The sequence below is a fragment of the Anabrus simplex genome, chromosome 1, assembly GCF_040414725.1.
Source record: "Anabrus simplex isolate iqAnaSimp1 chromosome 1, ASM4041472v1, whole genome shotgun sequence".
In the NCBI taxonomy this organism is placed as follows: Eukaryota; Metazoa; Arthropoda; class Insecta; order Orthoptera; family Tettigoniidae; genus Anabrus; species Anabrus simplex.
This window is the reverse complement of record NC_090265.1, coordinates 262,610,107-262,637,143: the sequence shown is the minus strand read 5'-3', so window position 1 is coordinate 262,637,143 and position 27,037 is coordinate 262,610,107. Positions and strand designations below refer to the sequence as shown.

Sequence of the window (27,037 nt, the reverse complement as noted above, 5' to 3'; positions counted from 1 at the left end):
AACTTGTTAACCATCCCCTGCAAGAGGGAGGCCAAGACATAAGTACAACTAACAGATAAGAATGCACGTGAACAGCAATGATTTCTAATTTTGATAAACAAGTTATCCAAACAGCAGTCATCTAATGTCAAAAGATTGTCAATCTCAAAAATGTTTTTGAAAGTAATCTATAAAAAATATATTTTAAGGATCCATATATAGTATAATCTCATGTAAGTGCACTAACCATGAGTACGAGACTTTCTAGCCCCACGCTTCTTGTGGAGTTCCTTTCTGTCACTAACCAATCCCAGAGACAACAATTTTTCAATGACTCTTGATTTAGGTCGACGAACAGTTAGCCGTTCCATAATGCAGCCCAAAGGATCTGAAACAACAAAAGCAACTCACACTGCCAATGATAATCAAATCAAAGAAAATACACTGCCAGAAAAAAAAATTAGAACACCCTTTGAGAGGTTTCTAATTCACTCAAGATTTATTGTAAAAACAATACATATGGAGTACATGAAATGATTACATTCACAGATCAGTAGCTCAAGCAGTTCTGAGGTAGCAGGTATGGGACCATGCTGAAACACGCATATTAGTACGCAGTGCCGGATTAAGGTGTTTGGGGGCCTGGGCTATTTAAAAATGTGGGGCCCCTTCTTCGTAACCAATGGCCCCCCTCCCCACCAGGCAGCGCCGCGGAAGGTACCTGCGTCTTCGGAGGTGGCAGTCATTATTGCTACAACTACACCAACAAGATCGGCAATTTATTATTTATGACTCGAGTATTCCATACAATGTGACTGAAGTTTAAAATACACATTAGGATTTCTTTTCATTGTTCCTAAAACCATCTTCCTAATGCTCATGCTTTCCAATTCCATAAAGACCTAATCTCTCTTAAAACAGCAGACTTAAGATATTACACTATTCGGTCACCTGTAGAAGATTCCAATTCACCAGTAACAGTCTCTTCAGTCGTCGATGCACTTGTAGACTTCCTGTCAAAAAAATGTTTATATTTTCGGCAACTTTTCAATTTCTTTCAAATGTTGTGCTTTTAATTTATGTTTTTTGGCACCACTAGCACATTTTCTATCCATTTTACAAGAACATTACAGTTGTAGCTTACGAATGATTCAATAATCAGAGGTGAACTGGAAGTTCTCTTCATGATGCAAAGATATAGTATAGCATAAGCATTCCACCGTGCTTCCCCTGCCCTCTCTCGTTCACTTCCTAGACCTCTTCCCCCTCTGCCCGTACTCGCAAGCTACCAGATTTAAATTTTCGTCAACAATAACCTTTACAATAATTACAGTGCGTAAGTAGCGAGGATTCATGTCTCCGGACAGTAATTAATTCTGGCAGTGATGAAATACTAATGCGGACAGCTGATAAGAAGGAAGGAAGGAAGGAAGGAAGGAAGGAAGGAAGAGTGCGTGTTCGATATTTTGCGAGCGTAAATATTCATATACATGCACGGAGGTGGAGCAGCAGGGCTTTTTATACAATTTTAGGCTTGGCCAAGGGACAGGGCCAGGGCCCCTTGGCACGTGGGGCCTGGGGCTGCAGCCCCTTTAGCCCACCCCCCCCCTCCTTAATCCAGCCCTGGGTAGTACGTGGTGTAGCCTCCATGGGTGGCAACGCAGGCACTGACTTTGGCATGCAGTTGATCATACACGTGGCGAATACTATCTTGGGATACGTTAATCTGTGTCTGCTCGATCCGTTCATGTAGTTCCAATGTCGTCTTTCCAGGTATTCTAATTTTTTTTTTTTCCGGTAGTGTATAATGACACTAAATCAGATTAATAGATGTCTTCATTGACTTTAGGCCTATTGGATTTCTCTTAAACTAACTGTGTATTCTCCTAAGCCTTCTGGTCCAGTTATCTGAATAAAAAAATGAATGAAGAATATAAATACCTTGATACTTACCATATGCATCCTTAAACTGTTGATAAAGTGCTGTAAGTTGCTCAATTTCTTCAGGAGCCCATTCTTTGGCCAATCTGACATCTGTTGACTTCCGAGGATTCTGCACAATTAAAAATTGTATAAATTTAGATAACGAAAAATATATATCCATATTCTTCATAAATTTTACACTATCATACTCTAAATAACAAATAATAAATGAAAACAATAGAGAACACATGTTTAGCTCTCCAGTCCTCCTTGATAATGGAAAATTAATAGTGTCCTGGAAATGGATATTTAAAGAGTGAAGGAGTAGCACTGATGGCCGGAGCCAATTTAATGAGGAAGGCAGGTAAAGTATATATATCTCTTATCACTTTCCTGTCTTGCCTATGAATGGAATTCATGCACATTATTTGAGATTAATACATAAGCCTGTCTTCAACAATCAAAATTAGGTACTATGTAAGAAGTGATTGGAAACATTAAATGGACTTTTAATATATCTTATGAATAAAACATACACTTTCCAAGTTTTATATGGCATTTGAATGGAATCAGAACAGGTAATATAGTATTTCCTTACAAACCATATTGAGTGTAGTTGTAGATTGAAGTTGTACTTCAACTTCTAAGGATTTGAATGCTCTTGAGAAAGCTACAGCTGCCAAAACATCATGGAGAGATTAATACCAATTTTAAAGTTTGTCCTGGTGACTTATTCATTGTAACAGAGAGGGCTAAATTTAGGGGAAATAGCCTCTGTTTAAGAATGAATATTATACTGGGATGATTCTTCTTTTTTTCCTGTTTCCAGTTTTCTGGGTTGGGTTGTGAATCAAGTATCTCCACAATTCTCTCTCTCTCTCCACCATTCCCTTCCTTCTTCCAACATTTCTTCTACTTTTACTCCTCTCTTCTCTATACTCTCCTTTATTGTACCCATTCACCTTTCTCGGCCTTCCCCACTGCCTTCTATTATCTACTCTATAAAAACTTGCTTTCAGTATTTCTATGTTTTAATGTATACTACTACTACTACTACTACTACTACTACTACTACTACTACTACTAATCATTGGTTCACGAGTCTAATTGCATCCTTTCTTCAACCTTCTTCCAAACATCTCAGTTGCTTAACAAGACTGAATAGTGAAAAATAATCGACGTTAAGAAACATTTACAAAGATTTAATTAAAATGACATCTGATGATATGCACCAAAACATTTATTAAAAAATGTTAATATGAGTGATCACCTGGATGTAATTTTACTACTTAAGAATATAATTTTATCTTATGTTCCCCATAGTATTATTATTAAAAAAATCAAACCCCATGGCGCAACAGCCCCGAGGGCCATGGCCTACCAAGCGACCGCTCCTCCGCCCGAAGGCCTGCATATTACGAGGTGTTGTGCGGTCAGCAGGACAGATCCTCTCGGCCGTTATTCTTGGCTTTCTAGACAGGGGCCGCTATCTCACCATCAGATAGCTCCTCAATTGTACTCACGTCGGCTGAGTGAACCTCAAACCAGCCCTCAGATGCAGGTAAATATTCCTGACCTGGCAGGGAATCGAACCCAGGGCCTCCGGGTAAGAGGCAGGCATGCTACCCCTACACTACGGGGCTGGATATTATTATAATGGTTTAATATAAATGTACCATTAGATTTTAAGAACAAGTTTTAAAATTGTTTCAAGCACACAATAAGTCAAATATATATTTGTCAGTTTTAATTATACATGGCTGAAGATGACCAAGATTATGGTTGAAATTAGTACCATAGTGTGATGTTTGTATAAACACGAATAAAATGCATACTGATTACGTGGACATTCTTTTTTTTTTTTATCCTATTGTAATTGTGACTATTCCTTAGCTTGACTCCAGAGAAAGTCCGCCACTCACACAATCAACACAATCAATTCATGTGGCCGCTCCACAAAGTGAAATATTCAGCACTGACAACTAAATAGTCATATAACAGCAACAATTCAACAGTTCTAACAAACACTATGATACTCCTCACAACAACGACAATTAACACTGTTCAAACTCCACTCATACAAACAGTTCCACACACTGACTTCACACTGGTACATATACAGGGAGTTTCAAAAAGGACTTTACAACCTTGACAGCTCATAGTTATTTATTCATTTCAGTTACAGGCATGGTTTTGGTGTCATCTTGACTGACAATAGATCAAGTTTTGACTCGCGTGGTACGCTAGTACAGAATCACACCACTGCAAGCGCTAGCAGCAGTTGCAGCAAAGATGGCTGCCTTCACCGGCCCTGAGCGTGCTCGCTGTGTGTTTTGGTTTGAAGAGTCGAAGTCAGCGACAACTGTGCAACGTCATTTTCGTACAAAGTATGGTAAAGATCCTCCCAGTAGGCCTACTATTTATGAGTGGCGTAAGTGCTTTATTGAAACTGGATGTTTGGTAAGCCATAAGAAATCCTCAGGTCATCCACGTACATTTGACGATGTCGTAGAGCAAGTGAGACAATGCTTTGAGCACAGTCCTCGAAAATCGACACAGCGTGCTTCTCGAAAGCTGGGTGTCGCACATACGACTATTTGGCATGTGTTGGGAAAATGGTTACATCTCAAACGACACAAGTTCACAATGGCACAGCAACTAAAAGACACTGATAAGATTGCTCGTAAGGACTTTTGTGTGGACAAGTTACATTGGTTGGAAGAAGATGAACATTTCATTGGAAAGATTATCTTTAGCGATGATGCAACTTTTCACTTAAATGGTAAAGTTAATACACACAACTGTACGATCTGGGGCAGTGAAAATCCAGTGAAAGTGCTAGAACATGTATGTGATAGCCCAAAATTGAACGTGTTTTGTGCATTGAGCAGGAGCAAAGTTTACAGGCCTTTCTTCTTCAGTGAGAAAACTATCAACAGAATAGTGTACTTAGATATGCTGGAAAAAAAATTTTATCCCGCAGATTGACGCTGATGACCAAGACCTCAGAATACACTTCATGCAAGATGGCGCACTGCCACACTACCTCTCCGACGTCCGGGATTTCCTGAATGTAAGCTTTCCGGGTAAGTGGATTGGACAAGGTGCACCAATTGCATGGCCCCCACGCTCACCAGACCTGACACCTCTTGACTTTTTCTTGTGGGGATTCATCAAGGATACAGTGTTTGTTCCACCCTTACTGGCTTCTCTACCAGAACTCAGGCGTAGAATCTGCATATCAATTGAATGAGTCATGCCTGACTTGCTGCAGCGAGTTTGGCAAGAAATAGACTTCAGATGGGATGTGTGCCCCATCACCGATGGAGGTCACATTCAACCTGTTTAGGTAAAACTTCATCTATTGTCAGTCAAGATGACACCAAAACCATTTCTGTAAGTAAAATGAATAAATAACTATGAGCTGTCAAAGTTGAAAAGTCCTTTTTGAAACACCCTGCTCAGTACTCCAGTGCAGTACACACACAATATTAAAATGGTAATCTAAAATCAAAATCAGGTTTCATGCTAACAATTTTAGAATAAGTTGCTTCCTTGCTGGTGAACTGATAATTTAAACAGACCACAAGATTTGTTTACTGAAAGTCTCTGTTATTGGTTACACTCAGAACTACGTTATTTTGAAGGCTGAGTGTGGTTTCTCCATAGCCTTCCAATTGAAAATAAGGACGATACAAATTAGGGAAATATTACATTAAAAAGTATCTTCCTCAACCTACAATTCAGCACGTTTTATTGCCCTGGTACATGACTTTTAAGGAAATTTCTTCTTTAGACATACTGGTGCCAGAACATCTGCAGAAACTTGGAGGAGAGTCAGTTTTGTTACGAGATCAGTAGAGGTATAAACAAGCCCAATTTCTTGCAGTACCTGCTACCTGCCATTTTGAAACTAATGAGTTGAAACATGTGCTCCTTATGACCATTTTAAAATCTGCTACTTCTGGCAAGTTGACAATACTGATTAAACTTTTTAGTTTTCTATTAACATAGCATCAAAAAATACCAAGTTCTCTGTAGTATTATCATTCAAAATCAATACCCTAGATACTCTCTTGAGTACTGATGGTATCGAGGTGTCAAATATATTAAGAACCCATCTCTACTTACGAGAAAATATATACTGAATGGCTAAACGTCATGGGAAGACACTGAATGTGATGTTAATAACAAGTTGCTCCTTAGCAAGCCCTCAAAACAGCTGCACTACAGCGAGGCATTGACTCTGTAAAGTGTTGGAATCATTCTGAAGGGATATGGACCCACACATCTTGCCCTGCTACCCACAATTGGTCTTATGTAGTTGGTGCGGGGTTCATGGAGCGTACACCAGCATCGGCAGCATCCCATAAATGCTTGATTGGGTTAAGATTGGGGGATCTGGAGGGCCAATCCATGATCGTAAATTCACTGGAGTGCTCCTCCAACTACCTGCGTGCCACCACAGAGTGGTGACATGGCGCACTGTCCTGCTGAAACATGGCATCTCCATCAGGTACTCCAGGGCCAGAAAGGGATGCAGATGGTTTGGAAGAATGTACACATAATGTGCACCGGTCAGCGCTCCCTGCAGCCAGACAATGGGGCCTATTTGCAACCATGAGAACGGAACCCAGACCAGAACGGAGCCACCTCCCACCGGGACACAACCTTGTTGACACGCAGGATCCATAGCTTCATACGGCATACGCCACACTCTCATGCGCCCATCAGCTCGATACAACTGGAACGGGGATTCATCGGACCATACCACATGCCACTACTGTTCCATAGTCCACTGCCGATGTTTGGGGCCTGTGCAGTCATTGAGCTCTGTATCGAGGTGTCAGCAAAGGGACACGAGTTGCGTGTCGGCTGGTGAAGCCTATGCGGTATAGTTGCCTCCTTACAGTCCTGGTAGAAATGGGTACCTGACTCTCAGCATTCAACTGGGCGGTGATCTGACTCACAGTAGCCCATCGAGCGCCCAGTATGGTTCTGCAGAGGCAACATGATGTCTGTTCATTAAATACCTGTGGTCTTCCTGTGCAGCTGTTTACATGGGTGGTGACATTCTCTCTGTGATATTGAAGATCCACTCTCGATACTGTTGAGCTCGGAAACCCAAATTAGTGTGTAATCTCCACAGTGCTATGACCCATGTGCCATGCGCCAATGATCATCCCACGCTCAAAGTCGGTTAACTCGCGGTATGTTGCCATCTTCATGACACTGGTATCTGTGACAGACTGCTCAGCTCTGCCACAGCTAGCCACAACGCTCAAGGGTCAAACACGCTACATTTTCTAATGGGCACCCCATCCCATGACTTTTGGCCACTTGGTGTACTTCAAGACATTTCATAACTACAGTAACAGTTTATGAATTTAGGAATGCCTATTTTTGTCTCATTTGCAAGACACAGATTGTAGTAATTCAGTCCAGAATTTAGAACATTAGTCTGTTGTTACACTCAGTGGTGAGCAGTGGGAAAAGGAGAAAATCCACTTTATCATTTTCATTAGAAAAACATAATTTTGGTAATTAATGAAATAAGAAAAGGAAGAGCCACAGCAACATTTAGAGAAAGAACTTGTATACCCCGCTTATTATCAGGAAATACCACTCACCTTAGGACCAATAGCATATCCCAATTCCTTCAACTTCCTGACAACACCTCGTCGGGAACGATCTTTATTTATCATATTCTCCATGATCCAATCTACCACATCTGCAATCCAAAACAAAGATTAATGTTATAAGATCGAACACTCATTGTTAACCGATGGAATCAATATGCTGAAAATTATACTTGCCTTGACCAACACCTTCTGTTTTGCTCATGAATTCCTCATACAGGCGACGTAGTTCATCTTCTTCCTCCTCACTCCATATTTTCTTAGCAGCACTGCTTCTACAACATAAGACAATAAGCCTGAAATATCTGGAAAACATCACTATTGTTTTCTCTCAGAGAAAATGTTGTCTCAGAACTTTAAAAAAAAAAAAAATGGAGTACAACAAGGAAGAATTCAAACATATGATCACATGACAAAAGTGAGGGTTCTTCGATGTGGCTTTCTGGCAGAACCTGATGTAAACAATGTAAATATGGTTTCTAATTCCTGTGAACTGATGATCTAAATAAGTGTTCTAATGTAAAAAAAAAAAAAAAAAAAAAAAAAAAACCTGGGGTTGTCAATCTTGTCAATCTGTCTTGAATTGAGAAACTGCATCCTTTTCAGATTGTCTGACTTCATTGTGCTTATGTATTGTTAAACTGGTATTTAAAAAAACAATAATTTAATAAAAATAATTTCATTTATTATGACAGCTATTGTTTTTAAAGTACCAAAAACAGAAAGTAAAGAGCTACCATAGCCTGCCATACAGGAAAATGGTAGTTTAATTACAAATTATACCATCTGGAAACAATACTCTTCTTGGTTGTCATTGGATGAGATGTTTAGGAATTGACCTTCAATGAAATGATGCTAAAAGAAATATACTTTCCTTCAGCCCAACATAATGAAATAGGACAAACTGATTAAGGTGCAATTCCTTAATTTATGACAGCCAGCCACTGCATCATCAGTTATGGAAATAAATTTTTCTACTTTTAGTGCAGTGCATACACAGTTTAGAAATAAACAAGCTGTAGCACCTGTCATTGATGGGACAATTACTTAGCATGTGTATCGCTATATTTTTGTCCACTCCTCATATTATTCCTCATATTCTGAGGCACATTAGTGGGTATGCCTCTCCCTATTAGTGCCTTGTTATGACGTACTCCCTTCCTTACATTCTATGGCCCTTTGCAGTTCATATTCTTTGTATTATTGCTGATCTTGATTAGATCTCTTTCTTCCAGTGTAAAAGAAAGCCAAGTAAAGAGTTTGTTTTTTAAAAATACTGACAGTTGTACAAAGCCTTTAAAACATTGCCAGAGCGATCTCCATAACAACTCTCTTACAGTTTATAAAGTTAGTTACTGGCTCTTGGACTTAACCTTTCGCATGACTGTCACTGACATTTCCCTTATTTTTGGCTGTATCAGAAAAAGGTATAGAAAAAAAAATGCCACAAACTATTTTCTTGTAAAGTCAACCATAAGAGTGATACATCTATTTTTATGCTTTAGGCCCCTTCCAAAGCATTCCTGAAATTGACGAACAACTTATAGCTAAGATCAGACTCATTAAAATTCTCCCATCCATTTCCCCATGATGCTGTGACAGACACAGGTTAATATTACACTGAACTTAATATAGGTCATTACTCCTTCACAACCTTTTCTCACTTTGATGGTAATCTTTACAATTTTCCTTGCCAATATGAGCAACGCCGAGCATTGCTAACATATTGCTCAGTTGTGTTAAATGGCTAAATGGCGATGGTAGTGCTTTTATCAAAATTATCTTTCCAGTGTAAAAGAAAGCCAAGTATAGGCCGATACAGCCAAAATAAGGGAAATATCAGTGGCAGTCGCGTGAAAGTTCAAGTCCAAAAGACGGTAACTAACTCTATAAAATGTAAGAGAGTTGTTATGGAGATCGCTCCAGCAACGTTTTAAAGGCTTTGTACATCTGTCAGTATTTTTTTAAAAATCAACCCTATACTTGGCTTTCTTTTATACTGGAAAGATGATCTTGATAAAAGGACTACCATCACCGGTTAACATGACTGAACAATATTTCCATGTTAATGATGCTCGGCGTTGACGTGGACTAAGCAACAAAAGTAAAAGTGATGGATATATTCGTTATCAAATTGGTAAAACTGTATAAGACACAAACTGTATACTCTACAACTTTTGTTATGTAGTATTTATCGATACAACCAATATTAAATAATTTATAGCCTAGATTGAATTGCCTTATTCCAATACTTCACATACCGATTTTCATTAAATTATGTTCATCCATTCTCTCTTGATGCACAGACAGACAGACAGACAGACAGACATGATGAAAAGTTAGAAACAGCATTTCATTCTTACTGTGGACATGACTGATACAGAAATACCATTATTTTAAAATTATGATCATTGTACAGACAAAACTCTTATTTTATATATCAATCATCTGGTTCGAAAGCGTGAAAACGCAAAAATTAAGATCTTAATTTTATTTAAAGTATCCACCATTATATCGCCGATTCTATTTCTATTATTCATAAATGACTTATTGCAAGGGCATGGAGGAAATAACTGGGTGGTGCCGGTAGTAAACGAGTTAGAGATCCCAGGACTGATCTTTGCTGATGACGTGATTCTACTGACCTTAACAGGGGGGGGGGGGGGAGGAGAGGGATGCAGAGAAGTTTGAATGCGGTCTCGGAATATGCTAGGAAGTGGTTCTGAAAATGAACGGAAATAAATCAAAGGTGATAGTTATGCGCAAGAACAGAGGAAGAAAGAACAAAATTAAATGGGTGGTTCAGGGGGAGAGGATTGAACAAGTCGATAGATAGAATATCTAGGAGTGACTATAAACAGGAGAGGTGGATGGAAAGATCAAATAAAGAGCAAAATCGAAAGGCGCAGCCCTCTAAGTTGGTAAAATTCTAATGTAAAAATTCCAGGTGATAGATTATAAAATATTAAGGTTAGTGTTAAGGACATTAGTGTTAAGTAGAGTACTGTATCGGGCTGAATTATGGGGTCTTGAGGAAAAAAGAGATATAATAAAATCATTTGTAAATTTAGTAAGATGGTAATGCGACTCCCACAGTGTACAGCGAACACCGGGGTGGTATTAATGTGTGGGGAGTTTATAGAAGTGAAATATGTAAGAGAGAAGGAGATGCAGATTGGAAAGGAATAGAGTTAGGAATGGCTGTGGAAGTAAGGAGAAATTGAAGGAACTTACTAGGAAATTGAATCTAGCAAAAAAGGCAGCTAAGGATAAGATGGCAAGCATAATTGGCAGTCATGCAAATTTTAGTGAAAAATGAAAGGGTATGTATAGGTATTTTAAGGCAGAAACAAGTTCCAAGAAGGATATTCCAGGAGTAATTGATGAACAAGGGGAGTGTGTATGTGAGGATCTTCAAAAGGCAGAAGTATTCAGTCAGCAGTATGTAAAGACTGTTGGTTACAAGGATAATGTCCAGATAGAGGAGGTGACTAATGCTAAAGAAGTATTAAAATTTACATATAACAACAATGACATTTACAATAAGATACAAAAGTTGAAAACTAGAAAAGCGGCTGGAATTGATAAGATTTCTGGGGATATACTAAAGACAATGGGTTGGGATATGATGTTGTTGATGATGATGCTTGTTGTTTTAAGGGGCCTAACATCGAAGGTCATCAGCCCCTGGGTTGGGATATAGTACCATATCTGAAGTACTTATTTGATTATTGTTTAATTGAAGGAGCTATACCAGATGAATGGAGAGTTGCTATAGTAGCCCCTGAGTATAAAGGAAAGGGTGATAAGATATAAAGCTGAAAATTACAGGCCAGTAAGTTCAACATGCATTGCATGTAAGCTTTGGGAAGGCTCTTTCTGATTATATTAGACATGTTTGTGAAATTAATAACTGGTTCGATATAAGGCAGTTCAGTTTTAGGAAAGGTTATTCCACTGAAGCTCAACTTGTAGGATTCCAGCAAGATATAGCAGATATCTTGGATTCAGGAGGTCAAATGGACTGTATTGCGATTGATCTGTCTAAAGCATTTGATAAGGTGGATCAAGCGAGACTACTGGCACAAATGAGTGCAATTGGACTAGACGAAAAGTGACTGAACGGGTGGCTATATTTCTAGAAAATAGATCTCAGAGAATTAGAGTAGGCGAAGCTTTATCTGACCCTGTAATAATTAAGAGGGGAATTCCTCAAGGCCTTTATGTTTTCTTATATATATAAATGCTATGAGTAAAGAAGTGGGATCAGAGGTACGGCTTTTTGTGGATGATGTTATTCTGTATAGAGTAATAAATAAGTTACATAAATAAGTTACATAAATAAGTTACATAGATAAGTTACATAAATAAATAAATAAATAAATAAATAAATAAATAAATAAATAAATAAATAAATAAATAAATAAATAAATAAATAAATAAATAAATAAATAAATAAATAAATAAATAAATAAGTTACATAAATAAATAAATAAATAAATAAATAAATAAATAAATAAATAAATAAATAAATAAATAAATAAACAAACAAACAAGTTACATATAAAATTATGTGGTTCCAATAAAATTGGTTTTAAAAAACTGGCTGTTATTTCACCTAATGTGATATTGCATATATTACCAACAAAATAAAGGCATTAACAAAGCACACAAAAGTGTGTCTTGCAAACAACATGTTCAGGGCCGCTGTTGATGTCGTAAACGTGAAGATATAAATAATGAGGAAACAGAAGCGTCAGTTGATTATCATAGAAAATGTGGTCCTTTATACAGGTAATATTGTAGGGAACCTTTGCCAAGAGATACCGGTACCAGTAGTATTCTGGAATAATGTTCTGTGTTTTATGTAAGCTGTTACACATTATCATCCACTGTGTTAGTAACTGCCAATCTGTGAGAGCCAACATGTACCGCACTACAATGTGAAGCATCATTAACGGCATGAAACTGCATCAAAGTTAATTTTGTCCGTAGATGGACTTGTTTGAAATGATGCTCCTTATATACTTTCAATTTTCATAGTAACAAAGAAACATATTAAGCAAATTTGTCAGTTTATTTAAAAGACACATTAAATAATTCAAGTATGTAGGATCCATATAACAGGTTAAATTGAAATTACTGATGAAGAGAAAATTACCGGTACCATAACGTAAGAAATCTAACCTAATTTTAAAATCCGATTAATTTGATTTCTTTTAAATCACTTTATTTAACCAAATTGAGACTAATATGTTCTAAATCCTTAAAATGAAAAACAAGTGTTATTTTGAATACGTAAGATAAAGTTTTAACACAGAAAAGCATGACTTGATATTATTCAATTATTGTCAAATCCAGCATATTTAGGTGGAAGTAGGGACAAACCACAAACAACCCTATGCTGAATGAACATTCAAGTTGGAATTATGAACACCAAAGAACAAATGAGTGATTTAATTACTTACTGTGAATGATAGCTTCCATATCCATTTTCAATGTCATACGCATCCTTACTCGTTTTCCAGAATAACAGTTCCATGTAAACCTTAGGGTTGACTTGTGCTACTTCAGTAAACTTGCGTATAATAAATATAGCAAATCTTTGTAGTTCCTATGAACAAAGGAACACTGGTTATCACAACTCAACAAGAAAGATACATTATATGCATTTAACACATTACCATTATCTGCCATTATTTTTAAGGTTAAAAATAGTTGTCTCAAGAAAATGCTGATATGAGAAGCTATTAAAAGTGACAAATTTCATAATCAGTTCCTTGTTGACTTGTCTATTTAATAATAATAATAATAATGTTATTTGTTTTACGTCCCACTAACTACTTTTTAAGGTCTTCGGAGACGCCAAGGTGCCGGAATTTAGTCCCGCAGGAGTTCTTTTACATGCCAGTAAATCTACCGACACGGGGCTGTCGTATTTGAGCACCTTCAAATACCACCGGACTGAGCCAGGATCGAACCTGCCAAGTTGGGGTTAGAAGGTCAGCGTCTGAGCCACTCAACCCGGCGACTTGTCTATTTAACATTAAATATTTGTTTGAAATCAATTATTTTAATGGGTCCACCTTTTCAATACAGTTTGACTATTTACTTATCGAATTTATAATCATATTTTACAAGTAGTACATTTTTCAACCCACACTGGATCATTTTCAGCTACCAATATTGTGATAGACATCTTAACAATCTTAAAATAAGTGGTCACATAAAGGCATGATAAAATGAGATGAAAACAAAAATTATACTTTAAACTTTCTTTTGTGAAAAATATTTCTTCTTGAATGTAAAATACAGTAGCAACGATGAGGATGAAGAGTATTCTTATGTGTAAATAAACCAAACAGATGCTTATTAAATGAGGTCAAATAGGCTTGGGGAACATCTTCAATACTTGAAAAAAGGAGATGAGCAATATTAAAGATTCTTCACAACGGAAATGGTTAGACCGATGACATGAACTTGCACTGGAAAACACAATTTTCAAACTTTTCACAAAGATACTGACAAATAAACTACAAACTTATAGACTAAGAACTCTCTGAAAATCAATTTGGTTTTAGAAAAGGAACATCTTACTAGGTCTTACTAGATGATATATGAGCTGCTTTAAAACTTCTAAAAGGGAAATACCATGCAGTCTTCATAGACTATATGTGCCATTGCACTATTCCCAAAATTGAAGTTATAGTCAAGTCAGACTAAACGCGATTCCTAATAGCAAAGTTAAGCAAAATGAATAACTTCATAATATGTAACAGAAGTTCAGATCGACGAAACATCGAAATATAAGTAATCATGATGGCAGTGTAAAAAGACGAAACATGGGATTTGGATTGTTAAGAAGACCCAACACTGAACAAAATGACTGACACTCTGAGCAGATAAACATGTCGCGAATAAGAAGCTGAATTACGTAAAAACTACAAGAAAAGGAAGAGAGTTAGAAAGAAAGGAGATATCAGTTATATTGCATTGATTTATCGCAATACAGAGCAAGGAAATGTGATATCTTAATTTTAAATAGAAGACGAAACTTAATACTCAATCTGCCATACGACGCCAGCAGAATCATAAAGACAGAGAAGCAAGGAGCCACAATAACTCAATAGAGTCAACACCTTCTATAAAGCAAACTAACTTAAATCAGATTTCTGAAATTAAAGCAGACATTTTGAAGGTCTGATAAAGATGGTAGAGATCAAGACAAGCAACTTTGAAAGAAACATAACTGTCTGATTAGAGCACCTTTATAGTAACAACATGTATCAGCTGATTGCTTATGTATCTTCTATTTGCATAAACGAGCCAGTCAAGATGAAGTCTCTTTAAAGAAGATGGGAAATCGACCGCCTGGGGTGACCTAAGCCAAGCCATGACGTGCCGTCATTGCAGACGACCTTTGCTGAGTTAGCCATGAACCACAGAGATCGCTCCCAGAAGCAGAGAATCAACCACACCTAGCCCATTCCAGAAGCAAAGAAAGGAAGATAAGTTTCTTGAAATAAAATATATGTAGTTTAGTAGAATCTAATTGAATAGATAAATATGTAGTCAAGTGTTGTCGTCATGCCGTTTAATCGTAAAAAATAACACATAATATATTAGATTCTCGCGAATGACTTCAGTATAAGTCGACTTCAATCGAAAATAGGTATTCGTCTACAGAAATAAGCAAACCCCAGTTAGGTGTCAATGAAATGAAAGGCACAGACGATATCTTATGCAAAGATGTTATGCCATAGCTGTAAACAAAGTTCTTATGAATAGGGTATGTTATGAGATTATAAACATTCCAAGTAATTGTTTGAAGTGAGTGTAGGTGATGTATTCTGAGGTATAAATAGGTGGTACGTTATTTTTATTGAGATAGGTTATGCGATATGAAAATGTCACCAGACAAGATGAAGGTTATGATGAATTAAGAAGAGGTTTATCCGATATTAATAGTATCTGAGAATAAGACTACTTGTGCATGGAGGGAAGTTGTTATTACGAAAAGTTAAGGATATTAAGAGGAAATATGAGTTGAAATGAATAATTTAAGAAGCTAGAAAATTATTATAGGAATGAAATGTCTATGATGGGATAAGAGAAAGAATGGAATGTTTAAAGTAATAAGTGTAAAGAGTGATGCAATATAGGATCACATGTGCTAATAATTGTAACATTGTAGATTTTCAAGTAACCACATATGATAATAAATGCAACGTATGTTAACCATTATGATATAGGATGATAGGTCTTAGTCATCTGTAGATATCCCTATGGTATTATACTTGGAAATGTTGAGATAGAACTTCCTGTAAATAGCTACATTCTGTGAGCTTGCATCCGGGAGATAGTAGGTTCGAATCCCACTATCGGCAGCCCTGAAAATGGTTTTCCGTGGTTTCCCATTTTCACACCAGGCAAATGCTGGGGCTGTACCTTAATTAAGGCCACGGCCGCTTCCTTCCAACTCCCAGGCCTTTCCTATCCCATCGTCGCCATAAGACCTATCTGTGTCGGTGCGACGTAAAGCCCCTAGCAAAAAAAAAAAAAAAAAAAAAAAAAAAATAGCTACATTCATTTAAAATTGATCATGGCACAACTAGATAAATATAGTGGATCTTTGATATTGCATATGAGAGTGTGTATGGTTTGATAAAGAATTATATCTTCAAATATGAGTGTTCCCTAACGTTATGAGATCTTACAATTCTAAATAGAATCATTTTAGGTTGTACATGTCAAGATAGACCTTTAAGTGACTTTAGTTTGAATAGGAATGTCAATTTTAGACGTAACTTTGAATGATCAAGTAAAAATTAACTTATTAACAGCAAATTTTGGCTGTATTGAGAACAAGAAACTTATCTACTTTCCGGAAGCTTTTAAGAAAGAATAAATATCAAGAAATAAACTTGGGAAACTTACTGAACATTGCTTTTAGGCAAAATGAAGTGAACAAATGAGATTAAAGCATTGGATGATGTATGTTAACTAGTGAGAATGTTGTCTAAAAAAACATAATTTTCCCAGGAGAAGGTTACGTGTAGGAACAATCTGTGTTATTTCAACAATACTGTAAATATAAAATAAGCTTTAGCACATTCCAAATGATGATTAAAAATTTAAAAAAAGAAAAAAGAAAAGATGTGATTACTAAGAAATGAGTTTGTTAAACTAGATGTTTATAAGGCAATCAACTTTAAATTTTAATTTTACTATCTTATTATCTTTCTTTTTACTAAATTTTAACAATGTTTTATTAATAAATTATAGCAGTCAAAAATTTATGTGTGGTTTCATTTACAGTTTGCTGCAGTAGAGTAAGGTATCTTAGAATTAAGGCTATGGATTTTCGAGTAATCATATTGATTTACTGATGCGTCGGATGGAGACGTCCATCGAATCTACTAGTGAATAGGTAATATAATGCTTGGCATATCGATTCCTTTTTTTGGATCCCACGTAAAACAACTAGACATTTGATTACGCTGAGAAACTGGTCGGGATTTCTTTTACGTGACCCATCCTGGACGGGGGAAGGGCGTATATACTATACTTTGATTTCATAGACCGAGGAATACTCATACAAAACTCGCAGACATGACTGGTGAAAAACACACACAATGACCAACATTGTTCAAAATATATTAAAATACAATATACTCCAAATTAATGATGAGGTTACATTATCCAAAGATGTCATCCAAACAAACAAGAGTTCTGCAGGGAGACCCTAACAATCCTGTACTTTTCAACATTGTTACTGTTGACTGAGCGAAAATACTGAGAGGTGCATACGTACTCATATTGTATGCTGACGACATGGTCCTAGGGACATCGAACAATGCGGACCTACGAACATCTCTAAACAACCTTGAGAATAAATTCAAAATAAATTTAGATAAAACAAAGCACAGTATATGATTTTTAGAAAAAAAGGGAAAAGCATCAGTAAAGGACACCATATTACTAAAAGGTGAACCATTAGATCTTGTAAGAAAAAAATGAAATATCTTGGAATAACACTACGGACAACCTCTTCATCATACAGAGTTCATATTGAGGATAGGATAGCAGCAGCTATATGCAAAATTTTATATTAAATATTTACCATCTCTTGATTTATGAACGGCAAGTAAACTTTTTGAAGTTAAGTCACACAGACCTACAAAAAATAGCAAACATTCAAGCAAGATTCCTGAAACGAACAACTGAAGCAGGGAAATTTGCAGCAAACAAGCAGAAATTGGAAGATATCAACATCAATTTCTTCTCGATGTGTTAAACAGAGATTGGTCCAAATCAAATCAAACACAAAGACATGCTATTATCAGACTTGCAATACATGGTTTTTCACTATATAAATTATGAAAAAAAATTCCACCCAGCAAATGACTGTATTGCATATTGTGCAGTCTGGAATGTCGCAATACCATTTAATGAAATGTAAAAACAAAACAAAATCCTTGACTAATTACAGTAAGAAAACTGCGATATGTAACAAATGCCCTTTCAGGAGAACCTCTCTAATAAATATTATTTAGCAGTAACAAATATAAATTTCTTCTGGGACTTGATAAAAAGTCTAGAAAGAAATAAAAACAATATAAATATGCTAAATAAATGTGGAAGAGGAGATTGAAAATAAGAAAGAAAACAAACCGAGTGTATGATAAAACAAATACTCACTCCCTATTTGGCCTTGTCGAGTGGACTCTATTACATGGTTATGTTGACAGACTGAGTGCTAGCGGATGGCTGCTGAGAGCTGCTATTATGGAGAAGAGGTGCTAGGGAAGGGGAAGGAAGGGGAACTAGAGGGGAAAAAATAGCTTGCTTGTTTTGTATTTTAATTAATTTAATGTTTTGTTATTTTGAATTTATTCCTATTATTTTGTCAATTTGTTTATATAGAACAAGCAGTAAAGGAAAGAGGAACTTGGGAAGGGAATCACAATCCAAGGAGAGGAAATCAAAACCCTGAGTTTTGCTGATGATATTGTTATTTTATTTGACACTGCAGAAGATCTGGAGAAATTGCTGAATGGTATGGACAGAGTCTTGGATAAGGAGTACAAGATGAAAATAAATATTTTTTCTCTTTTTTGTTGCTAGTTGCTTAACGTCGCACCGACACAGATAGGTCTTATGGTGACGATGGGACAGGAAAGGCCTAGGAATGGGAAGGAAGCAGCCGTGGCCTTAATTAAGGTACAGTCCCAGCATATGCCTGGTGTGAAAATGGGAAACCACAGAAAACCATCTTCAGGGCTGCCGACAGTGGGGTTCGAACCCACTATCTCCCAGATGCGAGCTCACAGCTGCGAGCTCCTAACCGCACGACCAATTTGCCTGGTGAAAATAAATAAGTCCAAAACAAAAGAGTGCAGTCGAACGAAATCAGGTGATGCAGGAAATATTAAATTAGGAAACAAAGTCTTAAAGGAAGTAGATGAATATTGTTACTTGGGTAGTAAAATAACTAACGATGGCAGAAGTAAGTAGGACATAAAATGCAGACTAGTATAAGCAACAAAGGCCTTAAGAAAAAGAAATTTGCGCACTTCGAACATTGATATAGGAATTAGAAAGACGTTTTGAAGACTTTCGTCTGGAGTGTGGCATTCTATGGAAATGAAACATGGATGATAACTAGCTCAGAAAGAAAGTTTTCAAAATGTGGTGTTTCAGAAGAATGCTGAAGAGAGATGGACAAATCGAATCACAAATGAAGAGATACTGAATTGAATTGGTGAGAGGAGATCGATTTGGTTAAATTTGATGGGAAGAAGAGATAGAATGATAGGACACATTTTAAGACACCCAGGACTTGTGCAGTTGGTTTTTGAAGGGCGTGTAGGCAGTAAGAACGGTAGGGGTAGACCAAGGTATATGACAAGCAGATTAGAGCAGATGTAGGATGCAGCAATTATGAAAAAGATGAGCACAGGATAGAGTGGCATGGAGAGCTGCATCAAACCAGTCTATGGACTGATAACTCAAACAAAAACTTTTTGTCAAAAATACTTTTTCTGTAAATTAAAAGCTTTTCACTCCATTGAAAACACTAGTTAAAACATATGTAAAGCTATAACACATCTGTAAAACACACACACTATTAAACAATGATATATTTCATTCTATAAGAAGATCCTCAGATTCTATCAAGTCACCTTTTTAATTTTTTAAATTTATTTATTCACATACAGTATATGTACAATATTGTTTACGTTGCATAAATTAGTCAATGATTATGAATTGGTGATGTTATTTACAAATACAAACAAATAATAAATGTAGCACTGTCACTTCAGTAAGTAACGGAAATTTTTCTGTACTTATTGTCCATTACCTTCAGCACCTGTATTTGGACTGTAGACTGTTTCTTAGCTCTTGTAGCTAGTAGGTTATACTTTATCTCTATAAATAAGGTCTTAAAAATTACTTTTTAATTCAATTCCATACTTTATTTCATCAAAATCATTAACTTACATTTACTACCAAATACACAAAAATACATTATAACATGAAGAAGCAACACTTCCACTCCCCTCTCCAATGAACAGAATCAATGCCCACAACACTGACAACACTGTCCCCTCCCCCCCTCTACCAAAATAAAAACACCCCATGGCTCAACAGTCCCAAAGGTCCATGGCCTACCAAGCAACTGCTGCTCAGCCTGAAGACCTGAAGATTATGATGTGTCATGTGGTCAGCACGACGATCCTCTCGGCCATTATTCTTGGCTTTCTAGACTGAGGCCGCCATCTCACCATCAGATAGCTCCTCAATTGTAATCATGTAGGCTGAGTGGACCTCGAACCAGCCCTCGATTCAGATAAAAATCCCTGACCTGGCCAGGAATCGAACCTGGGGCCTCTGGGTAAGAGGCAGGCATGCTAACCCTACACTGCAATCCCTCCCCCCACCATTACACGGAATAAAATTGTCACAGAATATAGTTCACACATTTTGCATTAGCACTTAATGAATCAAAGCTCTGTGGCTCAAGTGGCCTCTCACCACTGTATGTGGAGGTTCAAATCCCAGTCACTCCATGTGAGATTTGTGCTGGACAAAGCAGAGGTGGGACAGGTTTTTCTACATGTAGGTACTCTGGTTTTACCTGTCATATTTCATTCCAGCAACACACTCCAATATCATTTCATTTCATCTGTCAGTCATTAATCATTGCCCCAGAGGAGTGCAATAGGCATCGGCACAAGTCCTATCCTTGCCTCTAGATGGGGGCTTCATTCCTTCCATTCCCGACCCTGTCAAATGACTCGAAATAGGATGTGGATCAGCATTTTTTTCATTGCTTAATGAATCCCACAGGAGATAACTCTGACTAAAATGATTGGAACGTGAGTTGGGATATTCTTATCTATAGTAAATTCTCCAAATGAGATTGCCAACTGAGACGTTGTAATATGTTATTATTTATCACTAAAAATAATGTCTCCAAAGATACTCTTTAATTCAGTTCCTTACTTTTATTTCATCGAAATCATTATCTTACCTTTACTCCCTAATAAACAAAAATACATTATAAGATGAAGAAGCAACACTCTCTCCACCCTCTGTAACATAAGGGTTCAACAACGTTCCCCTCACCCCTCATACCTGCTTCTTTAACCCTCTTCACAAAATAGAGTTAGTGCCTACAAAACTTCTCTTCACCCACCTACTCATCTACCGAGAATTTTCGCTGTGTCCTCCACCACTTTCGGGCAATAAAGACGAAAGTATCAGATATATATATTTTAGAAATATAAGTAATATTTACAATAGGTAACAGGTAGGGGCCCTCTTAGAGGCAGCCCTGCCCAGGGAGTGGTGCCCCTGCCTATGTGAGTCCCAGAGCACACTGACCCGGTGTTTAACATCTGGTAAAGGGTCCCAGCTCAGGGTAACGAGTGAAGACCTCAACGGCAGCAAAAGCAAAGAATATGATTCGGTATGGTGGATATGGCGGAGGAGGCAACCCATTCCTCTGCGGGTAATACAGATCTGTGGGATGAGGAGGGATCCTCAAAGGCTAAGGGAGTAAACCCCGAAAGAAAATCCTCAATTACGTTAGGCCTAGCAAGCCAGTAAAAGAGCTTATCTGTAGTTGCTTTTAAAACACATAAGAGCCTCGGAACGCATTTAAATAATAAATTTTACTGTGCACAATGTGCAAAATTTTTTCACAACAAGTAAATTACAGTACACTCAAGGAGAACTTTGTTCAGAGCAAAATTGATTCAGAGAGACTGTTCTCTTCTTGCACTTCATTACATGATATGTATCACACTGTTCATTGCACAATACACATACACACTCCTGGCTGGCCCGGTGGTAGGATTTCTTGGCACAGATACGGTAGTGAAAGCCGTGTATTCCAAAGCGCGTCACCAAATGTCTCAACTCATATTCCTCTTTCATCCAATCCTTATTTATTAGTGTGTCTGTACTGTAAAAGCTTTCCTCGATCAAGTCCCTTTTCTCTCGTAGTTCTCGTAACAGTTTCTCGTATTCCAGAGTTTGCTGTAGAGGAATTTGTAGTCTTAAATCCTCTATCAAGAAGGTTTCCCGGGCTAAAACATATACGTACCGGGATCGGGTGAATTTAGATACCCCTAGGACCGTCTTAAGGTATCTCGGTTTCATGCTTTCCAGCTGTCGTAGTTGTTTACGTGATAGATACTCACAAATTACTTCTAATCCGTATGTGAGCGTTGGTAGCACTTTGACTTGGAAAAGTTTCATGGCCGTCTTCAGTGACATTCTTTGCAAATGTTTGATTTCACTTATGGTTCTAAGGGCAGCAGCTAGTCTCTTCTTTATGTGTACTGAGAAGGTAGTCCCGGAGACGTGTAGTGTGATCCCTAGATATGTGAACTGGTTTTTCGGTGTTAATGTATATTTCCCACATACGATGTAGTCCCCTTTCGAAAAGTGCCCTCCTCACCTGAATACCATTAATTCTGTCTTCTTTAGATTCATCCTTAGCTCGTTGTCATCCGCCTATTGCGTGATAAGCTCCATTCTGTTTTGCAATCTTTTATGTTATCAGCAGCAAATGTAAGCATATATGTATATGCTTACATTTTGTACTCCCTCTTTGATTTTTGTAGGGAGATCCTGGGTCAGTGCATTGAACAATAAAGGGCTTAATGGGTCTCCTTGTAGCACTCCGATGGTTTGATCTATCCAGTCAGATTGGGATACCCCGTCACTGATTTGCACTTAGGTTGCCGCTAGTATGTTAGCTATTAAATTAGTCATATCTGAACGGCCGATGAGGCTTTCCAGTTTCTGGATTCATTTCCTTCTATTGACAGTGTCAAAAGCTTTGGTGTAATCAATGAAGATTACATACTTCTTCCCATGGGCTTGTGTTCTTTCTTGTATATCCTTTAGCAGACAGCTTGCCGCTATCAGGGTGGATCTCACTTTCTGGAATCCAAATTGTTCATCAGGTAACAGTGGTTCCATCAGGTTAATTATTCTCTGCGCTAATAGTTTGGCGAGTATTTTAAATGCCACCGATTCCAGGGCTATACCTCTGTAAGATTCTGGTTTGCTCGTGCCCCCTTGTCCTTTATATAGCATCTTTATGACTGCATCAACTAAATTAAGACACCAGCATGAGCAGACTCATGTCAGGGATGATGGTTTATGGCCTAATGATAGACAGGGTCTTGCAAAAAATGCAAAAATCCTGGAGGAGACTAACACCAGCAAGCTTATTTCACATTGCGCAAGGTTCATTTGGTTCCTTTTGAATTGGGATTGCTCCTTTGTAACACAACAAGATTTCAATCTACCACAAGATATGTCCAACAGTTTTGTCAACATTTAACCTCTGTTGTGGATTTAAGGTCAAAATAATTCCCTCTGCGCCAACGTTGAACATTACACCTTCTAGAACTTTATAGAAAAATTGGACATTGTTTAAAATCCAACATAAACCAATTTTTAAATGTGCAACCTTGGACTATTCGTCAACTCGAGATTATTTTATTCAATTTTGAGATAATTATTGTTTAATATTGTAATTTTATGAGACATATACCAAAAGATTTTATTTGTCACTGTTCAACATAACTTTGCTACATCTACAACAGTTCATATTTTCACCATTTTATATGTATATCATTCCACCACATCCCCAGTTCATTCTTTCATCTCTCATCTCGCCACATAACTCTGTTTTAGGACTATGGTTTACACTTATGTATCTTGGCTAGGCTGATGATAGTCCTTATAGGACCAAAACTAGTACCTTGTAACAGCACAATGTAATGTTTTTGTAAACATCGCATGATTGTCAAGTATTGGGAAGGTGGATTAAAAATTTTTGTATTTATTTTATACACCGCATTGGCATGGAAATGGCAAAGAGATGAGGAATGGTGTTGGTTTCATAATGAGTAAAGGTCTAGAAGAAGTTGCTGACATTCAGTATGTTAGTGAGAGAATAATAAAGATGACTGTGCATTTAAGGAAATAAAAACTAACTTTGGTACAGGTGTATGCACCTCAAACTGGATGTTGTCAAGAGGATAAGAACCAGTTTCTTGATGATTTGGTAAAAGTTATTAGTAAAGAGAGAGTAATCATTATAGGAGATCTGAATGCATGGATTGGGACAGATAGAACAGGATATGAGAACGTAATGGGACCTCATGGATATGGTGGAAGAAATACAGAAGGTGAACATCTCCTTGACTTCTGTATGAGGAATGGATTGGTGGTGAAAAATAGTTGGTTCAAAAAGAGACAGAGCCATAAGATAACACGATATAGTTGGGATGGACTACAAAAGACTGTAATTGATTATGTCATCTCAGATGAAGAAAGGAGCAGAATGGTAACAGATGTCAGAGTAATACCCAGCTAGAGCCTTGACAGTGACCACCGTCTATGAGTAGCAGACCTGAGAAACTTCTATGTTTCAGAAATACAGAAAAGGAAAATGCCAAAAATCAAAGTATGGGAATTCCACAAAACAGGTAAGAGAACTAAGTATCAGAACCGGATAAAAACCCTGTTAAGAGATGAAAGGAAAAATGGAGAATGGACCGAAATTTGTGGAAAGACAAGTATGAAAACAAGGGAGAAGGTAACACTGTAATGGAATGAAAGAGTGAGAGCAGCAATCAGGGAAAGAAATGTTTTGGGGAAAGAAAGGAATCGGGAGAAAAAATAAACCGGATCTTATTAGAGACCAGGCAAAGATCAGAAACCTCGAACAATTATACCAAAACAAAAAACTGGATGTTAAAAGAACAATTTGCCGGGCTGAGTGGCTCAGACGGTTGAGGCGCTGGTCTTCTGACCCCAACTTGGCAGGTTCAATCCTGGCTCAGTCCGGTGGTATTTGAAGGTGCTCAAATACATCAGCCTCATGTTGGTAGATTTACCGGCACGTAAAAGAACTCCTGCGGGACTAAATTCCGGCACCTCGGCGTCTCCGAAAACCGTAAAAGTAGTTAGTGGGATGTAAAGCAAATAACATTATTATTAAAAGAACAATTACAGATGAAAAGACCAAGGCATGGAATATATTCATTCAGAAACTGGAGGAAGACAGCAGAGGTAATAAGAAACTACTGTATAGTGTTATCAGACATAAAAGGAAACCAAAGAATACCATAAAGACATTTGAAGATGAAAATGAAAATCTGGTTACAACAGAAAGTGACATGAGAGAAGTCCTGAAGAACCATTTCGACCACCTACTGAATAGACCAGTTCAAGAACAAAATACAGAACTGAAAATTCAAGCCTACAATGAGAAACCTCCCATCACCTGGACAGAAACCGAGACAGCCTTAAAATCTATGCCTAAAGGAAAATCTTTAGGTGCAGATGAAGTGACTGCGGGCATGATAAAGGCAGCAGGCATCCAGGGTATGCAATGGCTGCACAGAGTACTAAATGCCGTATTGACAGACAACAAAATACCTGCAGGTTGGAGCAAGGGCATTATAATTCCCCTGCTTAAGAAAGACAGCAGACAGAAACCCACCAACTATAGAGGAATAACACTGCTGCCTCATGGGATAAAAATTCTAGAGAAGATCATAGAAAGGAGATTGAGAACCATCAGTGAACCACAGTTAGAGGAGGAGCAATATGGATTCAGAAGTAACAGATCAACAATAGATCTCATTTTTAGCATTCACATGCTAATGGAAAAGTATTGGGAGAAAGGCAAGAACCTGGTCATTGCATTCCTGGATATAGAAAAGGCCTATGATAGTGTTATATAAGAGATAAGATTTGGGAGTGCCTGGGGAAAAAAATGTGCTTGAAGGACTGGTAAGGAAAATTCAGATGTTGTACAAAGACTGTACTACCTGTGTACAAATTGGGGAAGGTCGATCATCATGGTTTGAAATCAAGAGTGGAGTTCAACAAGGAAGTGCACTGTCCCCACTACTGTTCATCACTGTTATGGACAATATAATGAAAAACGTCAAGGAAAAGTTAGGTGAACTGAATGCAGTGGCCTTTGCTGATGATATCATGATTTGGTGTGAAACAGAAGAGGAAGTACAGACAAGACTCAACGTATGAAAAACCCAGTTCCAGGAATATAACCTCAACATCAGCGGACCAAGACAGTGGTGATGGCAGTCAACAAAAAAGGGTGTCCAGCAAGCAAGTGTAAAACTAGGAGACCACCAGCTAGAATGTGTGGATAGTTTTCCTTACTTTGGAAGTGTAATCTCCAGTGATTATTTGGTCAGAAAGGAAATTACGAACAGAGTGCAAAAGGGATCAGAATTCTACCAACAAGTAGGAACACTTTTATAGGATGACATGATTCCAAAACTGGCCAAACTGATCATGTTCAACAGTTATTTAATACCAATATTGACCTATGGTACTGAAGCGTGCACCCTCACAAAAAGAGATTCATCAAGACTGCAAGCATCAGAGATGAAATTTCTTAGATCCACCATCCAGAAGACCAAGATGGACAAGTTAAGAAATGTGGAGATGAGGAAAGAAGCCAGAATAAAGACATCCCTATTAGATCGAATCGCCACATCCAGACTACGGTGGTATGGGCATGTGATGAGGATGGAGCCTACAAGAACAGCCAGAATAAGTTTGGAAAGACAGGTGGAGGAGAAAAGACCTGCAGGAAGACCTAAGACCCGATTGGTGGACATGATCAAAGTTGATCTAGTTACTACGGGATGGACAGTGGATGATGTTCTCCATGACAAGTTGTATATGGACAGGAAGAAGTGGAAGAGGCTCATAAGTAGTACCCGGGAAACTAGAACTGTACAATGATGATGATGATGATGATGATGATGAAGTAATATTTACAACTTTCAATTCAGAGACCTTTTGAATTTGAGTAAATTTTCCAAGAATACTGTAATCCTAAAGGTAGGCCACATTTGTCCATTATTGTTACCATATTGTTATGGTATAGCCATAACATACTTCTTTACTGTAAGTTCAATCTT

General features: G+C 37.5%; 1 protein-coding gene across 1 annotated transcript in view; it reads right to left on the bottom strand.

Annotated features, from left to right (window-relative positions):
• LOC136886580 (protein timeless homolog) overlaps nt 1-27,037 on the bottom strand; it is a 666,887-nt gene that overhangs the window by 48,322 nt on the left and 591,528 nt on the right. The window contains exons 6-10 of the mRNA XM_067159391.2: nt 13,010-13,155; nt 7,719-7,816; nt 7,533-7,633; nt 1,933-2,032; nt 227-367 (exon numbers count right to left, since the gene is read on the bottom strand). Coding sequence (XP_067015492.2) covers nt 227-367; nt 1,933-2,032; nt 7,533-7,633; nt 7,719-7,816; nt 13,010-13,155 — 586 coding nt within the window. The remainder of the gene's footprint in view (nt 1-226; nt 368-1,932; nt 2,033-7,532; nt 7,634-7,718; nt 7,817-13,009; nt 13,156-27,037) is intronic.